Source organism: Cnephaeus nilssonii (assembly GCF_951640355.1).
Source record: "Cnephaeus nilssonii genome assembly, chromosome: 7".
Taxonomy (NCBI): Eukaryota; Metazoa; Chordata; class Mammalia; order Chiroptera; family Vespertilionidae; genus Cnephaeus; species Cnephaeus nilssonii.
This window is the reverse complement of record NC_137078.1, coordinates 36,195,151-36,215,418: the sequence shown is the minus strand read 5'-3', so window position 1 is coordinate 36,215,418 and position 20,268 is coordinate 36,195,151. Positions and strand designations below refer to the sequence as shown.

At 39.8% G+C, this 20,268-nt stretch overlaps 1 protein-coding gene across 2 annotated transcripts in view; it reads left to right on the top strand.

Moving 5' to 3' along the window:
- ZNF326 (zinc finger protein 326) overlaps positions 1-15,569 on the top strand; it is a 38,031-nt gene extending 22,462 nt beyond the window's left edge. For both annotated transcript variants that reach the window (XM_079777683.1, XM_079777684.1), the window contains 4 exons: positions 1,178-1,277; positions 3,211-3,341; positions 6,958-7,053; positions 14,678-15,569. In XM_079777683.1, coding sequence (XP_079633809.1) covers positions 1,178-1,277; positions 3,211-3,341; positions 6,958-7,053; positions 14,678-15,049 — 699 coding nt within the window. In that variant the 3' untranslated portion in view covers positions 15,050-15,569. The remainder of the gene's footprint in view (positions 1-1,177; positions 1,278-3,210; positions 3,342-6,957; positions 7,054-14,677) is intronic.
- Positions 15,570-20,268: the final 4,699 nt, after the last annotated feature.

Below are 20,268 nucleotides of genomic sequence, written 5' to 3'. Positions count from 1 at the left end.
AGGGGACATTGTATGTTTCTTACAGTAATTTCTGGTACAGGTGTCAGAAAAAGAATTCCTTTAACAACTTTATTAATGCAGAATCAGCTATCATCCGTTGAGGGGGTCTGTGAATGTGGTGGTGTACTGAGTACGCTGATATTTTATTTGAGCCTCAGAACAACTCCTTTTTTATCATGAAAGATCATGCTCAGAACAGTTTACTCAGTAAGTAGTAGAGTTTGAATTCAGAGCCAGAGAGCCAGGTGTCTGTTTAGTGTTCTTTGTATTATGTGTGTGGTCATCAGTTCAACAATTTTTCTTGAATATTTATGAAATGTGCTGTGTAGGCACTGAAGACCCAGACACTACCCTCATTGAACAGACAACAGTTGGAAATAGAACACACTCATACACAGATGACACAGTTAAGTGGGAGGGCCAAGAATGATAGTATGTGCAGAAGGGGTTTGGAGTAAGGGAGGATAGTTGGGTTCAGATGCTTAAGGAAGGTGCTAGAGCTGTACTGCTAGTTGTGTATACAGTTAATTTGGGCAGAAGAGATAGACTTGTTAGAAGGCTAGAAATACAATGATCATTCACTCCTCTATATCCTTGCAGAATTGTGTCCCTTAATTGTAATTTTTTGTAATTCATTCCTTAACTGGTTCCTGTCATTTAGGACTTAAGTATTCACCTGCCCAGAGAAGACCTCTTTTTTTTTATAATTAAAAAAAACAATTTTTAATTCATTTCAAAGAGGAAGGGAGAGGGAGAGAGAGATACTAGTATATAGAAGTATCAATGATGAGAGAGAATCATTGATTGGCTGTCTCTCCTACTGGGGATCAAGCCTGCAACTGCGGCATGTGCCCTAACCGGGAATGTAACCATCACCTCCTGGTTCATAGGTTGATGCTCAGCCACTGAGTCACACTGGCCAGGCTAGAGAAGACCTTGACTAGTCTACTCTCTTTGATATCTCTTACTCTATCTGCCTAAAATATGTTTTGAAAAGTGAATACTTTCTGTAGTTTATTGGTACATTATGATAATCTTTTCAACTAAATTGTAAGCTTCTTGAGAACATATACTAGTTCTTATATAACACATACTGTTTCATAGGCCAAGCATGGTGCTGAGCATTTGCTAAATGCTCACTGATAATTTTTTGGATTCTTCCTATTTTGTTTTCTAGGAATGTATGGTGAATAAATTCAAGAAAACATCTATTCGTAAGCAACAGACAAATAATCAAACAGAAGTAGTCAAAATAATTGAAAAAGATGTTATGGAAGGTAAGTAAACAAATTGTTTCAGAAAATTTACATGTATATTTTACGCTATAACCTATTTCTATGTAAATGATGCCCACTAGAGTGATACAGTACATAGCTATGTTTGGTAGCACTGAGTGGGTTATAAGAAATGAACTTTGACTTCCTGATCTCATGTTTACAAATTTATCACTTCCTACCCTTGTGGCCTTCACTTCAGTTTTAGAGGAAAAATCAACTTTACCTCTGGATGGAAGTTCTACCATCTGCCCTGTCTTTCTTATCCCTATCATTTCCTTAAGGACTTTTCCTCTTCTGTTTTTCCTTTTCTCTTTTAATTCCCTCCCTGAAGCCTATTCTTACCTTAAAAATAAAAAAAACCCAAAGGAACAGAGGAAAATAAAAACAGACGTCTGTTCACCTAAAACCCACCTTTCTCTTTAAACAGCCGAGCTTCGTTAGGCACAGTCCACACTGGTCTCTGTTTCTTCACTTCCCATTTATTGCTTTACCTATAGTAGATACTTTTCTGCTACTATTAGTTGACTGAAACTGCCCTGACAAAGGTTACCAACACCAACGTCAATAGATTCTTTTGAATCATTATCTTACTTCTGCAACATTTTCCACTGATAACTTTATTCTCTGTGAATCCATTTCCTCCCTTGGTTTCTCTGGTATCTCACTGCCCTGATGTTCTCTGTATTCCCTTGTCATTTTATTACTTTGTGTGCTTTTCTTTCTGTATCAGGGTTTTAGAAATCAGTATTTCCCAGTATTCTGTCATTTGTCCCATTATTATCTCTCTATTTCTTCCTGTATTATTTACAGAGCTTAAATTAACACTTCTGTTAATTACTTACGCATCTATTGCACAGATCTCTCTTTTGAACTCTAACGTTATACATCCAAGTGCCTATTCACACCTGTCTTCAGCAGTTCCACAAAATCAACATATCCAAAAACTCCGTCCTATCTTTGAGCATCCTCCAGCCCATGAAAAAAACAAAACAAATATTCTACAAATACCTCCTTCCTTATGTTGGAAAGTGGCCCTACCATCAAAGCCAGAAGCATGAAGTTAAAACCTGTGTACTTACTATGATTTGATTCTATCTGTAGCATTGTGTCCTTTAGGTTCCATCTTTTAAATGTCTACCAAGTCTGTTTATCTCCTCTTTAAATAATGTATTTGTTCAAATCTTTGTGTGCTCTTTTGACAATTATAGTATTTTGCCAACTAGTTTTCTTACTTCCAGTCTTTCTGATCTCTAATTCTACTATATGCATCATTACTTCAAGAATTTTCAGTGGTTCCCCCCATTCAGAGTAAAATTCAAATTCCGAAGCATGGCACAAAAGGCTCTCCATGGTGTAGGCCTTTCTCTTTTTCTCTGTTCTCATCTTTTGTCCTTGCTTTATACTCTGTGCCCCAGCTATATTGAATTACTTAAAATTCCCAGATGGAGCCATTTTTCTCTTAAACCTACCCCTTGCATATATTTATATATTTACCTGTAATAAACATCAGTTACTATTTTCAAGGTCCAACATATTTTGTTCCTCATGAATCCAATTTTGATGTCTTTTCCCCTAGTCCTAGCCACCCACATTCATAATCATGAAAATTCTTATTTTACCAAAAATCACATTTTTAAAAAATATTTTCTTTTTGAGATGGATGTATAAGCTTCAGACCATAATTTATATAATATGACTAGGAAATACAATGTAATTGTACTTTATAATTTTAGTCTTTTGTCCATGTACTTTTAATAACATATGTGCAGATTTATGAGATATATAGAAAAACTCAACATAAACTATATACTCCAATCCTACTAGTATTTTGGGAAGGAGTATAAATAATGATGGAAACAAAATAATAAAACTTGATTTGTCTGAAATAAAAATATATGAATCATTTCGTATTATTTATTGGATTTTTTTGTAGGAGTCTCTGCTGATGATCACATGATGAAAGTGGAGACTGTTCACTGCAGTGCTTGTAGTGTGTATATCCCTGCTTTGCATAGCTCAGTTCAGCAACACTTAAAGTCTCCTGATCATATCAAAGGGAAGCAGGTAAGTTTGCTTCTATTCTAGCATCTATCCTAATGAAGTCCTTAAATCATTCATCAATCCCTTATTGTTCTTTAAAGGCCATTGTGTACAATCCTAGTAATCTCACCTGTGAATTACTGTAAAGATAGTTAGAGAGAGGCAATATGTACAGTAGTTAGATTGTGGGCTCTGGATCAAGACATTTTGGGTTTGAATTGTGGTTCAGGACATACATGTAAATTAATTTTGTTTAACTTTATTTGTAAAGTGGGGTTGGATAAATCATCCTATTTTATGTGACTATTTAAAGATTAGGTTAATGACAATATAAAAGGCACTTAAAATAGTGCTTGGCACATACTAGGCATTCAGGAAATCATAGCTGTTATTGAACTGTTCCCTTTTTTTTTACTTTTTTTAAAGTTGATACAAAATGATTGTGTGTGTTATGTGTGTTTTAGAACAAAAAAGGAAGGAAGGAATGATTTGATTATAACATTTTTCTGTTAGGGAAAGTGAAAGTAAAAAGGATTATCAGTTACTATCTATCTTATTCTTACATTTTTTAGAAGAATTTACTAAAATATTCTAGAAGAATTTTTTTGTTAGCATATTTTTGCTTCTATATTGGTTGCTTTTATTTAGTCAAATTTATTTCAAGTAAAATTGTTTATATTGTGCAAAATTTGAAAGGCATATTTAAAAATGTAAATGTTAAACACAAGTTTTGTTTTTTTTAAATTGATTTGAGAGAGAGGGAGAGAGACAGTGAGACGGGGGTGTTTGAGGGAGGGAGAAAAACATTGATTTGTTGTTTCATTTATTTATGTATTTACTAGTGGCCCAGTGCATGAAATTCGTGCACATTAAAAAGGGATTAATTAGAGGAAATAATTTAATATTGCTATTTGCCCTTTCTCTATAATAGAAGTGTCAGAGATGAAAGAAAATTAGTAAAATGTGTATGCAAACCTTCTTCCTGTCAGAGTCTGGGGCGCACCAGGGGACCCAGAGTTAAGTACCCACCCACCATTGGGCCTCAAAATCGTGTGAGACCCAGACCCCTCCCCCCACCATTGGGCTAGATCCAGACCTGGCCAGTCCCACTCTTGTCAAGCCTTGCCGGGCAGGGGGCATAGCCTGAAGTCCCCTGTCAAGCCCCCCCCTGGTGGGGGGCGGGGCCTGAGGTCCCCTGGCCTGGCGCTGGGGTTGGGGGAGCAGCCTGAGCTTCCCTAGCCCAGCACCAGTACGGGAAGTGCACCTTGAGGTCCCCCGTCAAGCCCTGTTGGGTGGGGGCATGGCCTCAGGTCCCGCAGCCTGATGCCAGGACGGGGGGGTGGGAGGGGCCCACAGCCAGAGGTCCCCTGTCAAGCCCTGCCGGGCAGGGATGCAGCCTGAGGTCCCCTGTCAAGCCCCACGGGGGCGAGGGAGGGCGTAGCCTCAGGTCCCTGCTGATTGCTCCCTGCTGATTGCTTGTTAAGGCTCCTTATGGGAACTTGGCCTCAGCTGTGGGTACAGCCATCTTTGTGACGGAGTGATGGTCAATTTGCATATTCTCTCTTTATTATATAGGATTGTTTGATTCTTTTTTTAAAAATAAGTTTTATTGATTTCAGAGAGGAAGGGAGAGGAGAGAGAGAGAGAGAGAGAGAAACATCAATGATGAGAGAGAATCATTAATTGGCTGCCTTCTGCACATCTGCAACCCTGAATCTGCCCTTGACCAGAATTGAACCTAGGACCCTTCAGTCTGCAGGCTCATGCCCTATACACTGAGCCAAACCAGCTAGGGCTATTGGTTGATTCTTATATGCTCTGACTGGGCATAAAACCCCACAAACTTGGCATATTGAATGATACTCTAACCAACTTAGCTACCTGGCCAGGGCTGAAGATTTACGTTTTAAATAGAACATGCTTGGTTCTCAAATTCATATTTTGTATTAACCCTACCAGACCTGAGGCCTTGAGCATTAAAGAGAAAAAATCAACATGATATAGAAAAATGTTAGTTACATGCAAACAAGTGGTTAGAATAAGATGGGCTCCTGAGCATTAAAGAGAAAAAATCAACATGATATAGAAAAATGTTAGTTACATGCAAACAAGTGGTTAGAATAAGATGGAACTTGGAGACATTGTAGAAAATAGGTCTACCTTTCATCTAGCGCCAATATTCCACCTCAGAGTCTGAATCAACCAAAGTATCAATCACCTGTTGGACTGTGATAAGCCTAGACCTACTTTGCTTTCCTGTTGAAGTCCTTGGTTCATCAGCCGCTCGTTTCATTGTGAATTTTCAGAATTTTTTCACGTCAAACCACACAAAGTCAATTCAAACACATGGGGGCAGACATTTGCAATGGCTAACCATGAGGTTTGACCACGATTGGTTGGTTATTTTTAGTTTGTGACGCATTTTTTTCACGTACTAGGCAAAGTACCAAAAATTAGGTACAGCGGTATAGCGGCAGATTTGGAAATTACCGAAAAATCGGTACAATGGTCTGGTAGGGTTAAAGTGAGTCTCATTTAGCTCAAACTTTTTCAGACTTTTTTTAGCTACTTTGAGCACATATAATATTTAAAAAATCTTAGTCTTTCTCTTTTGATATCCCTTTGGCACTTTTTTGGAAACTAGACATTGCATAAATTATCTTTTCTCCCTTATGTAAAAATAGAAGCCCGGTGCACAAAATTCGTGCACTCTGGGCGGGGGGGGGGGGGGGGCCAGGCCTAAGCCGTCAGTCGGACATCCTTAGCGCTGCCGTGGAGGCGGGAGAGGCTCCCGACACCGCCTCTGTGCTCACCAGCCTTGAGCTTGGCTTCTGGCTGAGCATCACTCCCCTGTGGGAGTGCACTGACCACCAGGGGCAGCTCTTTTTTTTTTTTTTTTTTTAATATATTTTATTGATTTTTTACAGAGAGGAAGGGAGAGGGATAGAGAGCTAGAAACATCGATGAGAGAGAAACATCGACCAGCTGCCTCCTGCACACCCCCCACCGGGGATGTGCCCGCAACCAATGCACATGCCCTTGACCGGAATCGAACCCGGGACCCTTCAGTCCACAGACTGACGCTCTATCCACTGAGCCAAACCGGTTTCGGCATCAGGGGCAGCTCTTGCATTGAGCGTCTGCCCCCTGGTGGTCAGTGCACGTCATAGCGACTGGTTGTTCAGTTGTTCCATTGTTCTGTCGATTTGCATTTTAGCCTTTTATTATATAGGATAGGGTAGTCTTATGATAGTTATAGCCAAGAGATAGAGTAATTACTCTAGCTCAAAACTTATTCTTTCTTTCTCTAGCATGAAAATTAATAGTTGGAGTAGTTGGCACTGGGCTAGGTGGAGGTAGAATAGAAAGGAGGGAAAGCCACTGTTTAGAATACCACACTTAAACTACATGGTGACTGGGTGTGTGTTGTTGAAGCTGATCTGCTCATTGAATCTCCATTGTTTTAATCCATAGAATATTTACGTGTGGTCACAGTAACTGTTGCTTTTTTATAGCTTAATTTGCCAGAAAGTAAATCATTTAAATCTAACAATTTGAGCATACGATGTTATTTTAATATGGAAATATTTTTTTTTATGACATGGCTTTCAAGTACTTAAGTGTATTCTATTTTTTATAGGTTTATAAGGAACAAATAAAAAGAGAGAGTGTCTTGACGGCTACAAGCATTTTGAATAATCCAATAGTGAAGGCGCGATATGAACGTTTTGTCAAGGTAAGATGTTAGGGTATCAGCTCTTTAGGTTATATTGTAGTATTGTAATAGTTAAATGGTGATAGTAACTCTTTATGATATTTAAGTATAGTACAACATTAGACAGCATTAGTCTTAATATCTTGCATATATGTAAAACATCTGTTTTTCCTAATTGTTGGGGTTTGTGGCAGGAGAGAGCCATAAGCCATTTTTCCCTTAACCCCTTCCTAGCTCTGGATCATTTGAGAAATGCACAGGAGTCTGATAAGATCACAATGTCAGCTTTATTCTCGATTTTTAGAAAAAGGATGACTTGAATATGTTTTAGATACGTAGTTATGTGAATCTTCTAACATTTCATTGCTAAATTACACAGGCTTATGTCTGCCGGGGTTCTTGTCCTAGCATTATGAAGGGTTCAGCAATCTGGAGAAAGGTTGTGCGTAGATGATTAAAGAGTCTGGAGATGAAAGATAGTTTTGAAAGGCATTGGGGGTCAGAGGAGCTTCAGCTAAAGGAGCTAAGGATTCTCCTTGTCCCAGGACCCTGTGCTTTTTATTAACACAATTTGTCCTAAGGCAAGGTGGAGATAATACACTTCAAAGGGTAGGGTACAGAAGCATTGTCAGATTGGGGAATAGCCTACAGCTGTTCAGGTGTTTGGCCAACAGGAGGCAATAACATGTAGATTAAGATGCCCCGAGCTGTCTGGCAGCAGACAATCATCCTATTCAGGTTTGAGGGAAGTGCCTTTCCAGCCGTTCCAACAGGTAATTACATATGTGACTCAGCCCTTGTTGAGCCCCCAAGTTTCATCAACCTTTTGATAAAACTGTTGTAATTATGCCATGCTGGAATTGGCTCCCGGCAGTGTTCACCAACCTCTGTTACTGGTTTAGGTGGATAGCAACAGCTTTCCCCTAGTTTACCATGTGACATAGACTAGACTAGAATGCATCATTTCTATTGCTAGGAAGACCCAAAAGAAGGGACCCAGAAGGGATTGAGTTGTGCATGTCCAGTTTCTTCCAAGTATACTAGTTGGATAAGTCATTCCTCTTCCTTGGATGAAGTTGGAGGGGAAGCAGGAGATCAGCTGTGTTGCTTCAGAAAAACCTCCCTTATGGAATCAGGAGGTCAGGAGAAAGGTTTTCCCCTAATGTCAGGAAACTAAAATGTGAACAATTAGTTATATATGGCCCACTGATGCTCACAATTTTTGCCCTATAGTACTGAGGAATCTTTTCATTATATAAAATCCTTTACATATTATGGACACATAGTACAAACAGTAACTTAATTATTCAGGAAATAATAGAAATACATATTAGATTTTGGTTTTTGAGTGTTTTATTGTTATGTTAATCCTCACTAGAGAATATTTTTTCCATTGATTTTTTATTTTGTTAGAAAGAGTAGAAGGGGATTGAGGTGTGTGTGTGTGTGTGTGGGGAGAGAGAGAGAGAGAGAGAGAGAGAGATGTGTCACATAGTTTGGTTGTCCCCTGCATGCACCCTAATGGGCAGGGGATCGAACCTGCAAACCAGGTATGTGCCCTTGACCAGGAATTGAACCTGAGACCTTCCATGCACAGGCCAGTGCTCCAACCACTGAGAATCACTGGCCAGCGCTAGTTTTTGAGTGTTTATAAAATAACTAGAGGCCTGGTGCACAAATTCATGCATGGGAGGTTGGCTGTGTTGGGGGGGAGGGACTGTGGGAGGTTGGCCAGCTAGGGTGGGGAGGGACTGTGGGAGGTTGGCCGGCCGGGAGAGGGGCTGCGGGAGGTTGGCTGGCCGGGGGTTGGACCGCGGGAGGTTGGCTGTGGGAGCGCACTGACCACCAGGGGGCAGTGCCTGCATTGAGCATCTGCCCCTTGGTGGTCAGTGCATGTCATAGTAACCGGTCGTTCTGTCGTAAAGTTTGCTTAAGCTTTTATATATATATATATATAGATACTTTATTTTAAAATCATTCTACACTGAAAGAGTTATGTTGAAGATTTACAAAAGTTTCTCACTTACATTAGTAACTAAATCTTTATAAATTAAAGAAGTTTTGTTTATTTTGGCTGTTGTGATTAACTACAATCAATGGTAGTTGGCTTCAGTTCAATGCCAACAGATACCTCCAGTTTGTTGTGTGGTGAAGAAGGAAACTTGATTCAATGCAAAACAGCTTGTGATGCAGATGGTTGTGAAAACCTCAGGGCTATGAGGCAGCCAGGGTGTAGGTTCTTCTCTACCTAGGCAGCTCTGTTCTGCTCCTGTTTGTCTACTCTGTTCTGTGCCAGTCTGCTCTGGCCTGCACTGGTCTGCTCTGCTTCACTCCAGTGAGACATCTTTGGTATTTCAGCCCAACATATATTCATTCTTAGATAGAAAGGGGAAGTGCTCTCTCAGAGCCAAAGGAGCTGGCTTATATGGACAGAAGTTCCTTCCCCTGGTCCCTAATTTGTCCATCTTCATGCAAATGTGGACTCCAAATCCTCACAGTTTGATTGGTCTGAAAGGCACTGTTGTGATTGATCATAATAGAGATGCACAGCTTCAGTTGGAGAGGGAAAGCCTCAGTCCTGTTGGTTGAAATAAGATTCCAGGAACTCCTTTATAGAAGGGCTGGCTCAGGTGGCAGGAGCCGTGCTTGCAGGCAATTTAGTGCAGGCTTCTCCCCAAAGTGCAGTTTGCATGACATGCCCCTGTGTAGAAATGGCTGCTAGGCTCTGTTTGTTTGTTTGTTTGTTTGTTTGTTTGTTTATTTGAGCCCAGTTAGCCACCAGAAGCCCTTCTTGGTAGTTGTTTTCTTTCTCAGGGTTTACAATGCTTAATAACCATTAAGTTATCCTTCAGTTAAGTGCCTTCCGAGTTGAATAAATCTCAGTTCTTTTGGTTTATTCCTTCGGGGCTTATTTTCAGATTTGTTAACCATATTTGTCATTGCTTACTACATTCTTTTATTTTTATTGATTTTTTTAGAGAGAGAGAGAGAGAGAGAGAGAGAGAGAGAGAAACATCAATTTTGTTGTTCCACTTATTTATGCATTCATTAGTTGATTCTAGTACGTGCCCTGACCAGGGATCAAACCAACAACCTTGGTGTTTTGGGACGATGCTCTAACCAACTAAATTATCCGGTCTGGGCTTTACTACATTTTTGACACCACTTTTAAAAAGCGAATGCAGCACTAATTGAAATCCAAGTTTTTGGGACATATGGCATCAAAAAGATAGGAGCTAAATTAGGAAAAATTAGATTTTTATCCTTGCTATATCATAAACTTGAGACGTTAATGGTTTCTATTGATGTATAAAAATAATTTTTAAAGAGAGAACACAAATTAGAATTTCTATATAGGGTTTTCAAGCTACACTTTAGAATCATTTCATGGAAAAAGAGACATCACTGGTGGGAGTGTCTTGCTCATGGACCTATTTTGGAGACAGTACCTGAACTGAGGAGAACTCAAGATCCTTTACTCTGAATGTGATCCATGGACCAGCAGTATTGGCATTACCTGGGAGCTCATTAGAAATGCAGTTTCATTTTTAGTTAATGTCCAGGCCTATTGAATAAGGATCTTCATTTTCACAAGATTTCAGTTGTTTCATTTGCATTAAAGTTCAAGAAGCACTGATGTCACATTGCTCAATGATTTTCCTTTGTTCTGCATTTCTGTCTACTCTTATTTCCTGTTGTCATTCCCCAGAATATCCTCTGTTTGTAGTCAGCTCTGGTCATGGCTTAAAACTCTTACTTCCAAGTGCTCTCAATCTGACAAAATACCCTTTTTAATCTTTACCCCATGAAGATATCACTTCATCAGTTTCTTTCAGTTCTCCAGTTGTGCCTTGTTCTCTTCACTCCCTGGCCTGGACACTCACGTTCAGCTTTTACAATAATGCAGTGCTGCCATTCTAAAACTCCTTACTCATCTGTTCTGCCTCTTACCAGTCCCCAGCACTGTGCCATCTATGGTTAGCTTTGTTAACTGTCTGTCTTGCTAAAAATATCATAGAATTGTTTGCCACATTTTTACTGTAGTTCACAGTAATTTTACTTATTACCTATCAATGTAATATGTTTCCCGTAGTAACTGCTTCAAAACTGTCTACTCTTCACATAGCCAGATTTCATCCTTACTCCCCTCACTTCCTAAATTCTTATTTCTTTCTTCTCTTAGGGTGATTGAGACCATTAGATGCAAACTCTATAGTTCTCTCTTCTCTGCCTTAGATTAATCTTTCTCTCACCTTTTTTGTTATCTGTGAGGGAAAAGACACTTTTTTACCCTTCATGTGTGTTCTTATTTCATCAGTTATCTCATTCCTTACCTGCATCTGACTTCCCCTCTTTATTTTATTACCTTACCCAAACAGACATGCTTATGATATCCCTACACTAAAAATGACTTACCTTTTCTTAGTCTCTGGTCGTACGTGGAAAGGTAGTTTACCCTGCATTGTGCTCTTTACTTCCTCTATATTATTATTCATTCTTTAACCCAGTAGTTCTCAATTGGAGATATGTAATTAGAATCACCTATTAGGCTCCAATCAAATAAAAATCTGCCTATGCTCTTTTTAAGACTTTCAAAATTAGGGTATTCTAAATATCTTTGATAAATTATCTCTGAAATGCTTCTTAAATAGGCAGATTACCAGACTTCTTCCCTGGGAATTTTGACTCAGGAGATCTGAAATTGAATCAGGAATTTGTGTTTTTAGCAAGAGATCCACTACTTGACTAAAGTAAAATTTGGGAATGCTGGACCTGGGCCTTTGTCTTTTGAGAGCTTTGTGGGAAATTGTGACAAATACTTCTTGGACAATTCTTGGGTAAAACTTTCACTTATATCATCCTTTTGAAACTGCTCTAAGATGACCAGTGACCTAATTTTCAAATAAAACATTTTAATGGTTTATTCTTTATTATTTTAAACTTATCAAATAAGGGGATAGTAAAGTAAATCCCTCACGGAGCTTTAATAGTTACCAACTTTACTGACTTTTTTTCCATTCTGTTTACTGTTACTTGATTGCATTACTTGACACTGCTGATCTATTACATATTCTTGAACTTTGTTTTGGCAGATACTTTGCTGTCCTGGGTTTCCTCTTACATTCGGTGTTCCTTTTCTAACTTCTACCCCCAAGTATAGGCATTTCAAAGGGTTTTATTCTTGGAGCTTTTTTTTCTACTTTCTCCTCCAGCCCACCCCTGCATTGTCCCATTTAAAACCTTGGCTTCACCACTTACTCTGTGCAAGTAATTCACAAATATAAACATCTTACTTTGAACCCTCTTCTGAGTTGCAGTTTATAGCTGCCTTTTAGTCATTTAGACACCTGAAGTTATAATTACAGGTCGCATATACCTGCTGCTTCTCCTTTCTTCATCCTATTTTAACTATTCTGTTACTGGTGCCACAACATATTTTATACTTCCCTTTCCTGGGCTATTAGAGTAGCCTCCTCACTAGTATTTCTTTTCTTGCTGCTCCAGCTTATCCTGCACAATCCTACCTGGTTTATCTTAAAGTGTATCACTAGTCTTATAAAAACCTTTATTACCTCTTCATTCATGCTATATTAACATAGCCTTCTGATGTGGTCCAATTTTTGAGACTTAATTCAGATACATAATTCAAGTATTTATTTAATTGATTTTAGAGAGAGAGAAAGGTACAGAGAGGGAGAGAGAAACATCCATGTGAGAGAGACACATCAGTCAACTGCCCCCTGCATGCCCCCTACTGGGGATGGAGCTCGAAATCTGGGCATGTGTCCTGACCAGGAATCAAACCAGAGACCTTTTGGTACATGGGACAACATTAAACCAATTGAGCCACACTAACCAGCACATCAGTTATTTAAATAAAAATATTAAAATACAATTGTGTCTATGAATGTTTAGTGAATTAAAGATTTGTCCATTTGTTTAAAGAAAAATTAGGTAGATTATTTTCATTTGCATTTTTTAAAACATTTTAAGCTATATAAACTTATTATTGCTTTCTTTTTAAATACGTTTTTATTCATTTTTTAGAGAGAGGAAGGGAGAGGGAGAGAAATAGAAACATTGATGAGAAACATCGATTTGCTGCCTCCGGCACTCCCTCTACTGGGGATCGAGTCCACAACCTGGGTATATGTCCTGACTGGGAACTGAACTGGTAATTCTTGGTGCATGGATGATGCTCAACCAACTGAACCACACCAGTCAGGCTCATTTGTTTTTAAAGATATTCTGCAACAGCAGTACATTGACTACTAGTATAATTAAGTAGAAGATAAATATCTGAAAAAAAATATTTTTATTGATTTCAGAGAGGGAGGGAGAGAGATGAGAGAGAATCATTGATTGGCTGCCTCCTGCGCACCTCCTACTGGGGATGAGCCCATAACCTGGGCATGTGTCCTTGACCAGAATTGAACCCAGAACCCTTCAGTATGCAGGCCAACACTCTATCCACTGAGCCAAACTAACTAGGGCAGAAGTTAGATACTTTACTTCATCTACTTAGTTTCTACGAAAACCCATGTATTTGTCTTTGTTCTACACACATAGAAAATTTTAGAAATTCAGTTAAAAAAATAGGGCCTTTAAGCCTTCCAGTTTATCAGTATAAAGTAATGACTTCAGAAATGGATATACTCACTTTGGCATGAATAGGTACTCAACATATATTTAGTGGATTTGTCATATATATATATAAAAAAAGCCAGTGACTATAATGACCAGAATGACTGGTTGCTATGACGCCCACTGTGGCCAGCGAACCGGCTGATCAGGGGATGGGGCCGGCCAGCCAGCCTTCCCCGGCCCCTTCCCCCATCTGGCCCCGCCCCTGATCAGCCTCTCCCATCCCAATTGAGGGTGGGGTAGCCGGCCAACCCCCCTGTGGCCCTTCCCCTCTGGCTGGCCCTGCCCCTGATTGCCCGCCCCACCCTGATCAGCTCACAGCCCCTCCCCCCAGCTGGCCCTGCCTCTGATTGCACCCCCTACCCCAATAGGGGCCAGGGCTAGCTGGCCAACCTCCTGCAGCCCCTTCCCCTAGCTGGCCCCACCCCAGATGGGCCCCAACCACCCCAATGGGGCAGGGCTGGCAGCCAACCACCTGTGGTCCCTCCCCCCTGGCTGGCCCCGCCCCCGATAGGCCTCCACCACCCTGATCGGCCCGTGGCCCCTCCCCCAGCCAGCTTCACTCCCGATTGGCCCCCCTACTCCGATCAGGAGCAGGGCCTGCTGGCCAAACACCCATGGCCCCTACCCCAGGCCACTGGCCCCTGATCGCGCCCCCCCCCCCCCCAACCCATTCAGAGGCAGGGCCAGCCAGCCATGGGGAGGGGCTGTGGGCAGTGGGCCACGCCCCCAATTGGCCACCCCACCCCAATCGGAGGCGGGACCTGCCAGCCAATTGCCCAGCTGGCCAACCTCCCACTGTTTCGTTCTCCCGACAGGCCCGGCCCCCGATCCGTCCTGATAGGGGCTGAGCTGGCCGGACCCCACCCATGCATGAATTCGTGCACTGAGCCTCTAGTGTTAAAACATAAAGCTTTAAAAGTATTTTTATGATATAGTATATAAAAATTTCACTGATATGAAATGTGCTGATTTTAAAAGTTATTTCTCATGTTTTTAGGGTGAGAATCCTTTTAAAATTGAAGATCATTCTCAAGATCAGCAAATAGAAGGAGATGAAGAGGAGGAAGAAAAGATTGGTGAACATATTGAAGAGGAGGAAGAAGAGGAGGAAGAAGAGGAAGTGGGAGAAGTGGAGGGAGTAGAGCAAGTGGAGGGAGTAGAGCAAGTGGAGGGTGTAGAGGAATCACAGGGTGTAGAGGAAGCAGAGGAAGTGGAGGCAGTAGAGGAAGCGGGGGGAGAAGGTGAAGGAATAGAGGGAGTGGGAGACACAGAGGGGACGGGGGAAGGAGCGGGAGTGGGGGAAGGAGGGGAAGAAGCAGCAAAGGAAGAGCATGTCAGCCTCCCTGCTGACCAACCAGAAGAAAATTAAATATAAGGTATTAGATAAAAAAGAAGCTTTAAATTTCTGTCCTAATGTGGAAAAGGGTAAGAATTTTAATAGTTTAAAATATGAGAGTTAACACCCATGTTGCATGCATTCCACACATTAAAATTTTATTTTATATAATTTCTAAATGTTTGGCATTTGTTTAAATAAAATGAAGGTATTAGTTTAATTTTTATAGTTACCTAACTTAGATTCGATAAATTGTTTGTATAATTTGTAAGTTTAATTTTTATTACTTTATTGGTGTTAGGATAACATATGTATTGTTAGTATATCTATTCTAATCATTTGAACTTAAATGCTGCTCTTGGGAGTATATATTCAAGTGTGCATTAATGTTTTGAATACTTACCCTGGAAGAGGTTAATTGGGCAAGTATTTTGTGCTCTGTGTATTTTTTTACTGCATTGAACATTGAATAGTAATTTGCGTTAAGATACGCTTCAAGGCTTTTTGTGACCATGTTTCCCTTTGTAGTAATAAAATGTTTTTTTACAAAAACTCTACCTGGATTAGCAATTTTACATGAAACAGTTCAGCAATTAGATGAGTATTTAAAATCAGGATTTGCCTAATGCATGAGTTCAGCTCACAGGTATTTTAAGATGTTTGAGAAGACTTGAATTATAGAAAAAATTTAATTACCTCAATCATATTTTAAAATGTATTACTAAATATTTTTTAATATGTCAAGTAGAGGTCAGTCTGTAACTTACCTATTTATACTTGCTTTAATTAATTTCATTTCTTGGTGCCTGTGTCAAATCTTGAAATCTTTTTGAAAATACATTTGAATACAAGTAATTTTTCATAGTTGTGTCATGTCAGTATTTGTCATGTCAGTATTTGGTTGAAGAACCAAGAAGCAAACTGTCACTTTTTATTTTTTTAAAAATATATTTCATTGATTTTTTACAGAGAGGAAGGGAGAGGGATAGAGAGTTAGAAACATCGATCAGCTGCCTCCTGCACACCTCCTACTGGGGATGTGCCCTCAACCAAGGTACATGCCCTTGACCAGAATCGAACCTGGGACCTTTCAGTCCGCAGGCCGACGCTCTATCCACTGAGCCAAACCAGTTAGGGCATACTGTCACTTTTTAAAGAAAATAATTATTTCTCTTGAATATTTCTCTTCTCTTTTTACTTTTTGTAAGCCATATGCTTATATACTCTAATAATAAAAGCATAATATGCTAATTAGGCCAGACAGTCGAATGACCTTCTGGACGTCCTTCCAGACAATCTTCTGCACAAAGCCAGGGCTGTGAAGGCTGAGCGCCTTGCACGAATCTCATGCATCGGGCCTCTAGCATACTCTAAAAGAGAAGATGAGATTGATAGGTGATCTGTTTTCAAGTGACCATTTATGTCATTGAAAAACAGTGCTCTCTCTTTGGATCTTTACTCTGGCATCTTTTGAGAGAGGCTCTCTTTCAAGGAAACTAGCTTCTCAAAATTTGAGGCACCAAATGGATCTAGATATGGGTGTATTAACTAATTTCAAGGCATTAAATGGAGGATTGGGCATTTGTAGAATTTCACAGATAATTTCTCTTTGCATACAGTTAAAGCTTTTAAATAGATTTAAAAAGTTTTTTTATAAGTTTTTATTGATTTGAGAGAGAGAGAAAGGGATATACAGAATCATTAATGTGAAGCATCGATTGGCTGCCTCATGCATGCCCCCTATTGGGGATGGAGCCCGCAACCAGGGCATGTGCCTTGACTGGAAATTTAACCAGTGACCTCTTGGTGCATGGATCGACACTCAATCCACTGAGCCACATCCGCTGGGCTAAAGAGATTTTTTAAAATTAAGGCCAATATGAATTTGTTCTTGTGGGCTAGATTCGCTTATCTTTCAGCTGGGGAAATACAATGGGCATTTATATTCACTTACAGGGATTTGGAGCCAAGAATGGTTAGTGAAGATGGGAGAAATTTGGAGCCTATCTAGGAGTCTATGTACTTTAAATGGCTTCAGAAAGAAAGTCTTTTTGCTCAGAAGTTTATATTTTAAGGATACTAGGATTTGATCAATCCTTTTGTTTCTCCTTTAAAAAAAAATATTTGTGGAAAGGCTAAGGTAAAAGGAGAATAGACCACTTAGGGTTAGAATTAGTAGGTTCTTTTGTTTCTAAGTAGGATTTTTTTTAAAAAAGAAACTTTTGGAAAGAATCCTGTATAACAACTTCTAAGTAAATGTTTTAGAATGAGAGGCAAGTACATCCAAGTAGTAGTTTTTGTGGGAAACACGTAAAACTCTTTATTCAACTAGCTTATTTACATAGTATTTTTTTTTTAATTTTTTTATAACTTCTTTTTTTTTAATATATTTTATTGATTTTTTACAGAGAGGAAGAGAGAGGGATAGAGAGTTAGAAACATCGATGAGAGAGAAACATCGATCAGCTGCCTCCTGCACACCCCCTACTGGGGATGTGCCCACAACCAAGGTACATGCCCTTGACCGGAATCGAACCTGGGACCCTTGAGTCCGCAGGCCGACGTTCTATCCACTGAGCCAAACCGGTTTCGGCTATTTACATAGTATTAATAAATTATACTTTGTTATTGTGCTTAATTCAGAAATTACCAATTTGATAATTTATAAAAGGCAATTTAATTTACAGGCAGATTAATTTTTGTGATCAAAGGATCACAAAATGTTTACATTTTCAATACTTTTGGGATAAAGGTTTATATAATACTAGAGGCCCGGTGCATGAAAACGCATGCACTCGATGTAGGGGGTGGTCCCTCAGCCTGGCCTGCCCCCTCTCACAGTCTGGGAGCCCTCAGGGGTGAGAGGCAATTGGGACGGCGACACCCCATCACACCTATTCTGCTGCCGCTGCTGGCAGTGCAAGCCTCGTCTGGCCCTGGTTACCTGCACCTCGGACTGGCCCTGGGCGGCTGGGGTGCTGAGGGGACTGGGCGTCGCCATCTTGTGCCTGTGGGCACTGCCATCTTTGATGGTGGGGCAGTCAATTAGCATATTCCTTCCTTATTGGCTGTGGGCGTTGCCATCTTTGAGGGTGGGACAGTCAATTAGCATATTTCCTCTTTATTGGCTGTGGGTGCTGCCATCTTTGCAATGGCATGAGGGTCAATTAGCATATTCCCTCTTTATTATATAGGACTAGAGGCCCGGTGCACAGAATCTGCACTGGTAGGGGGCGTGGCCTGCAGGGAACAGCCCGCTGTGAGAATGCTGCTCATCTGATCAGCTGAGTGGCTGTGGAACCGCCCTCTGAGCAGCTGCTCCTGCAGCGGGAGCAGGTCAGCCAAGTGGTGTTTCCACTGTGGGAGCGCACTGACCACCAGGGGCAACTCCTGCGTTGAGCTTTTATGCTGGTGGTCAGTGTGCCTCATAGCGATTGGTTGATTGGTCATTCTGCCCTTCGATCGCTGGGCTTTTATTATATAGGATCTTTAAAAATTTAACTTCTGTTATCTTAGTACAGCATGTCACAAAAAAACTATACACACTTCAAATAATTATAAAGGCAGTGCTTATTAAAATACATTTCATTTTAAAAATGTAATAGAATCAGTTGTTAAAGTGTGTACTCATTTTTTTGGGATACCCTGTATTTGTTTTCTTTATTAAAAAACTAAACATTAGTTCTAATAACCAAAGAAATTTATTTACAATCTACATAGTTGCTTAGGCCAGATGTCTACAGACTGTACTATAGTCTTCCCTGTTTAGCCCTTCCTACCTCCAGTCTATCAGAAAGTCTATGTTTACTGCTTCTAAAATTTATCTGCTCACTCTTCCATCTCTTCTGCTATCAACCCAGTTCTAGTCACCATCATCTCTTTCTTGGACTATTGAAATAGCTTATTAAATAATCTTGCTTCCACCTTGACACTGTTAGACTAATTTAAAAAAATATATATATTTATTGATTTCGGAGAGGAAGGGAAAGAGAGAGTGAAATAGAAACATCAATAATGAGAGAGAATCATCGATTGGCTGCCTTCTGCATACCCCCTACTGGGGATCAAATCTGCAACCTGGGAATGTACCCTTGACCAGAATCAAACCTGGGACCTCTCAGTCTTCAGGCCGATGCTATATCCACTGAGCCAAACCAGCTAGGGCTAGACTCAGTTTTGCACACAGAAGTAGAATCATTTTAAAATGTAATTCAGATTATGCTGGCCATCTGCTTCTTTTTGTACCTGTACTATCCAAACTCCTTATCATGGCAGTCAGGCCTGGCCTAGCTTTCCAGCTTTTATCATACTGTTCTTCTCGCCAGTCATAATGGCTTTCAGTTATTTTTTAATGAAGCTTTTCCCTATCTCCGGATCTTTGCACTCTCTGTAACCTATACTTGTCACCTCTTCTTGATGGACTCTTCATCCTTCAGGTCACCTTCAATATTGGAAAAGGCTTTTCTGAGAAATATAAGGGAATAGTTAAGTTTTTTTTTAAAGTGAGGATTTGGAGTCATCTATATATTCGATTTATTAGATCATATTCTTTGGAGATGATGTATTTTTAATAAGTATCCCAGGTGTTTCTGATGGTAGTGATCAATGGTTGCATTTTGATAACATTTATAAGGCTCTTAAACAAATTTCTAGTGCCTACAACTCCTACATATCAAAGCCAGAACTTCTGCCTGTTAGTGATCAGGCATAGGAGGAATCTTAATATTTTGCGAGAGCATTGGAATGACCTGTAGCAGATCTCTGGGAATAAGAAAACTGGGCCTTGATTTTATTTTTGTTCTGTTCCCATTAGATTATTTAATTCTCACAACCATATTGTGAAGTCATAATAATAGGACTAGTACTTTAATCATATAGCAAGCTCTCTCTGACTTGTGTCATTCCCCTACTTGAAATACTTTATGGTGTGGCATCCCTGGCTCTGTGTTTGTTCCTGGTCTGCTTCTCCTGCATTACATCTGTCTTATTTGTATTAATTGCCTGTCCTCTTAAACATTTGAATTTACATCTTGCTTCAGGAGACAGTGGTTTCTAGAGTTTCCAAGGTTTGACTATAACATGACTATATTTATATTATCACATTATTATAAAATATACTTATTTATATTTTATATCTACTGTGATTTATAATAGTATATAATAACTTAAAAACCTCTAATCCTTTTTAATAATGAGGTGGAATAACTGAAAATATCTACAGAAATTTGTATCCCAAAGCCATGGACATACAG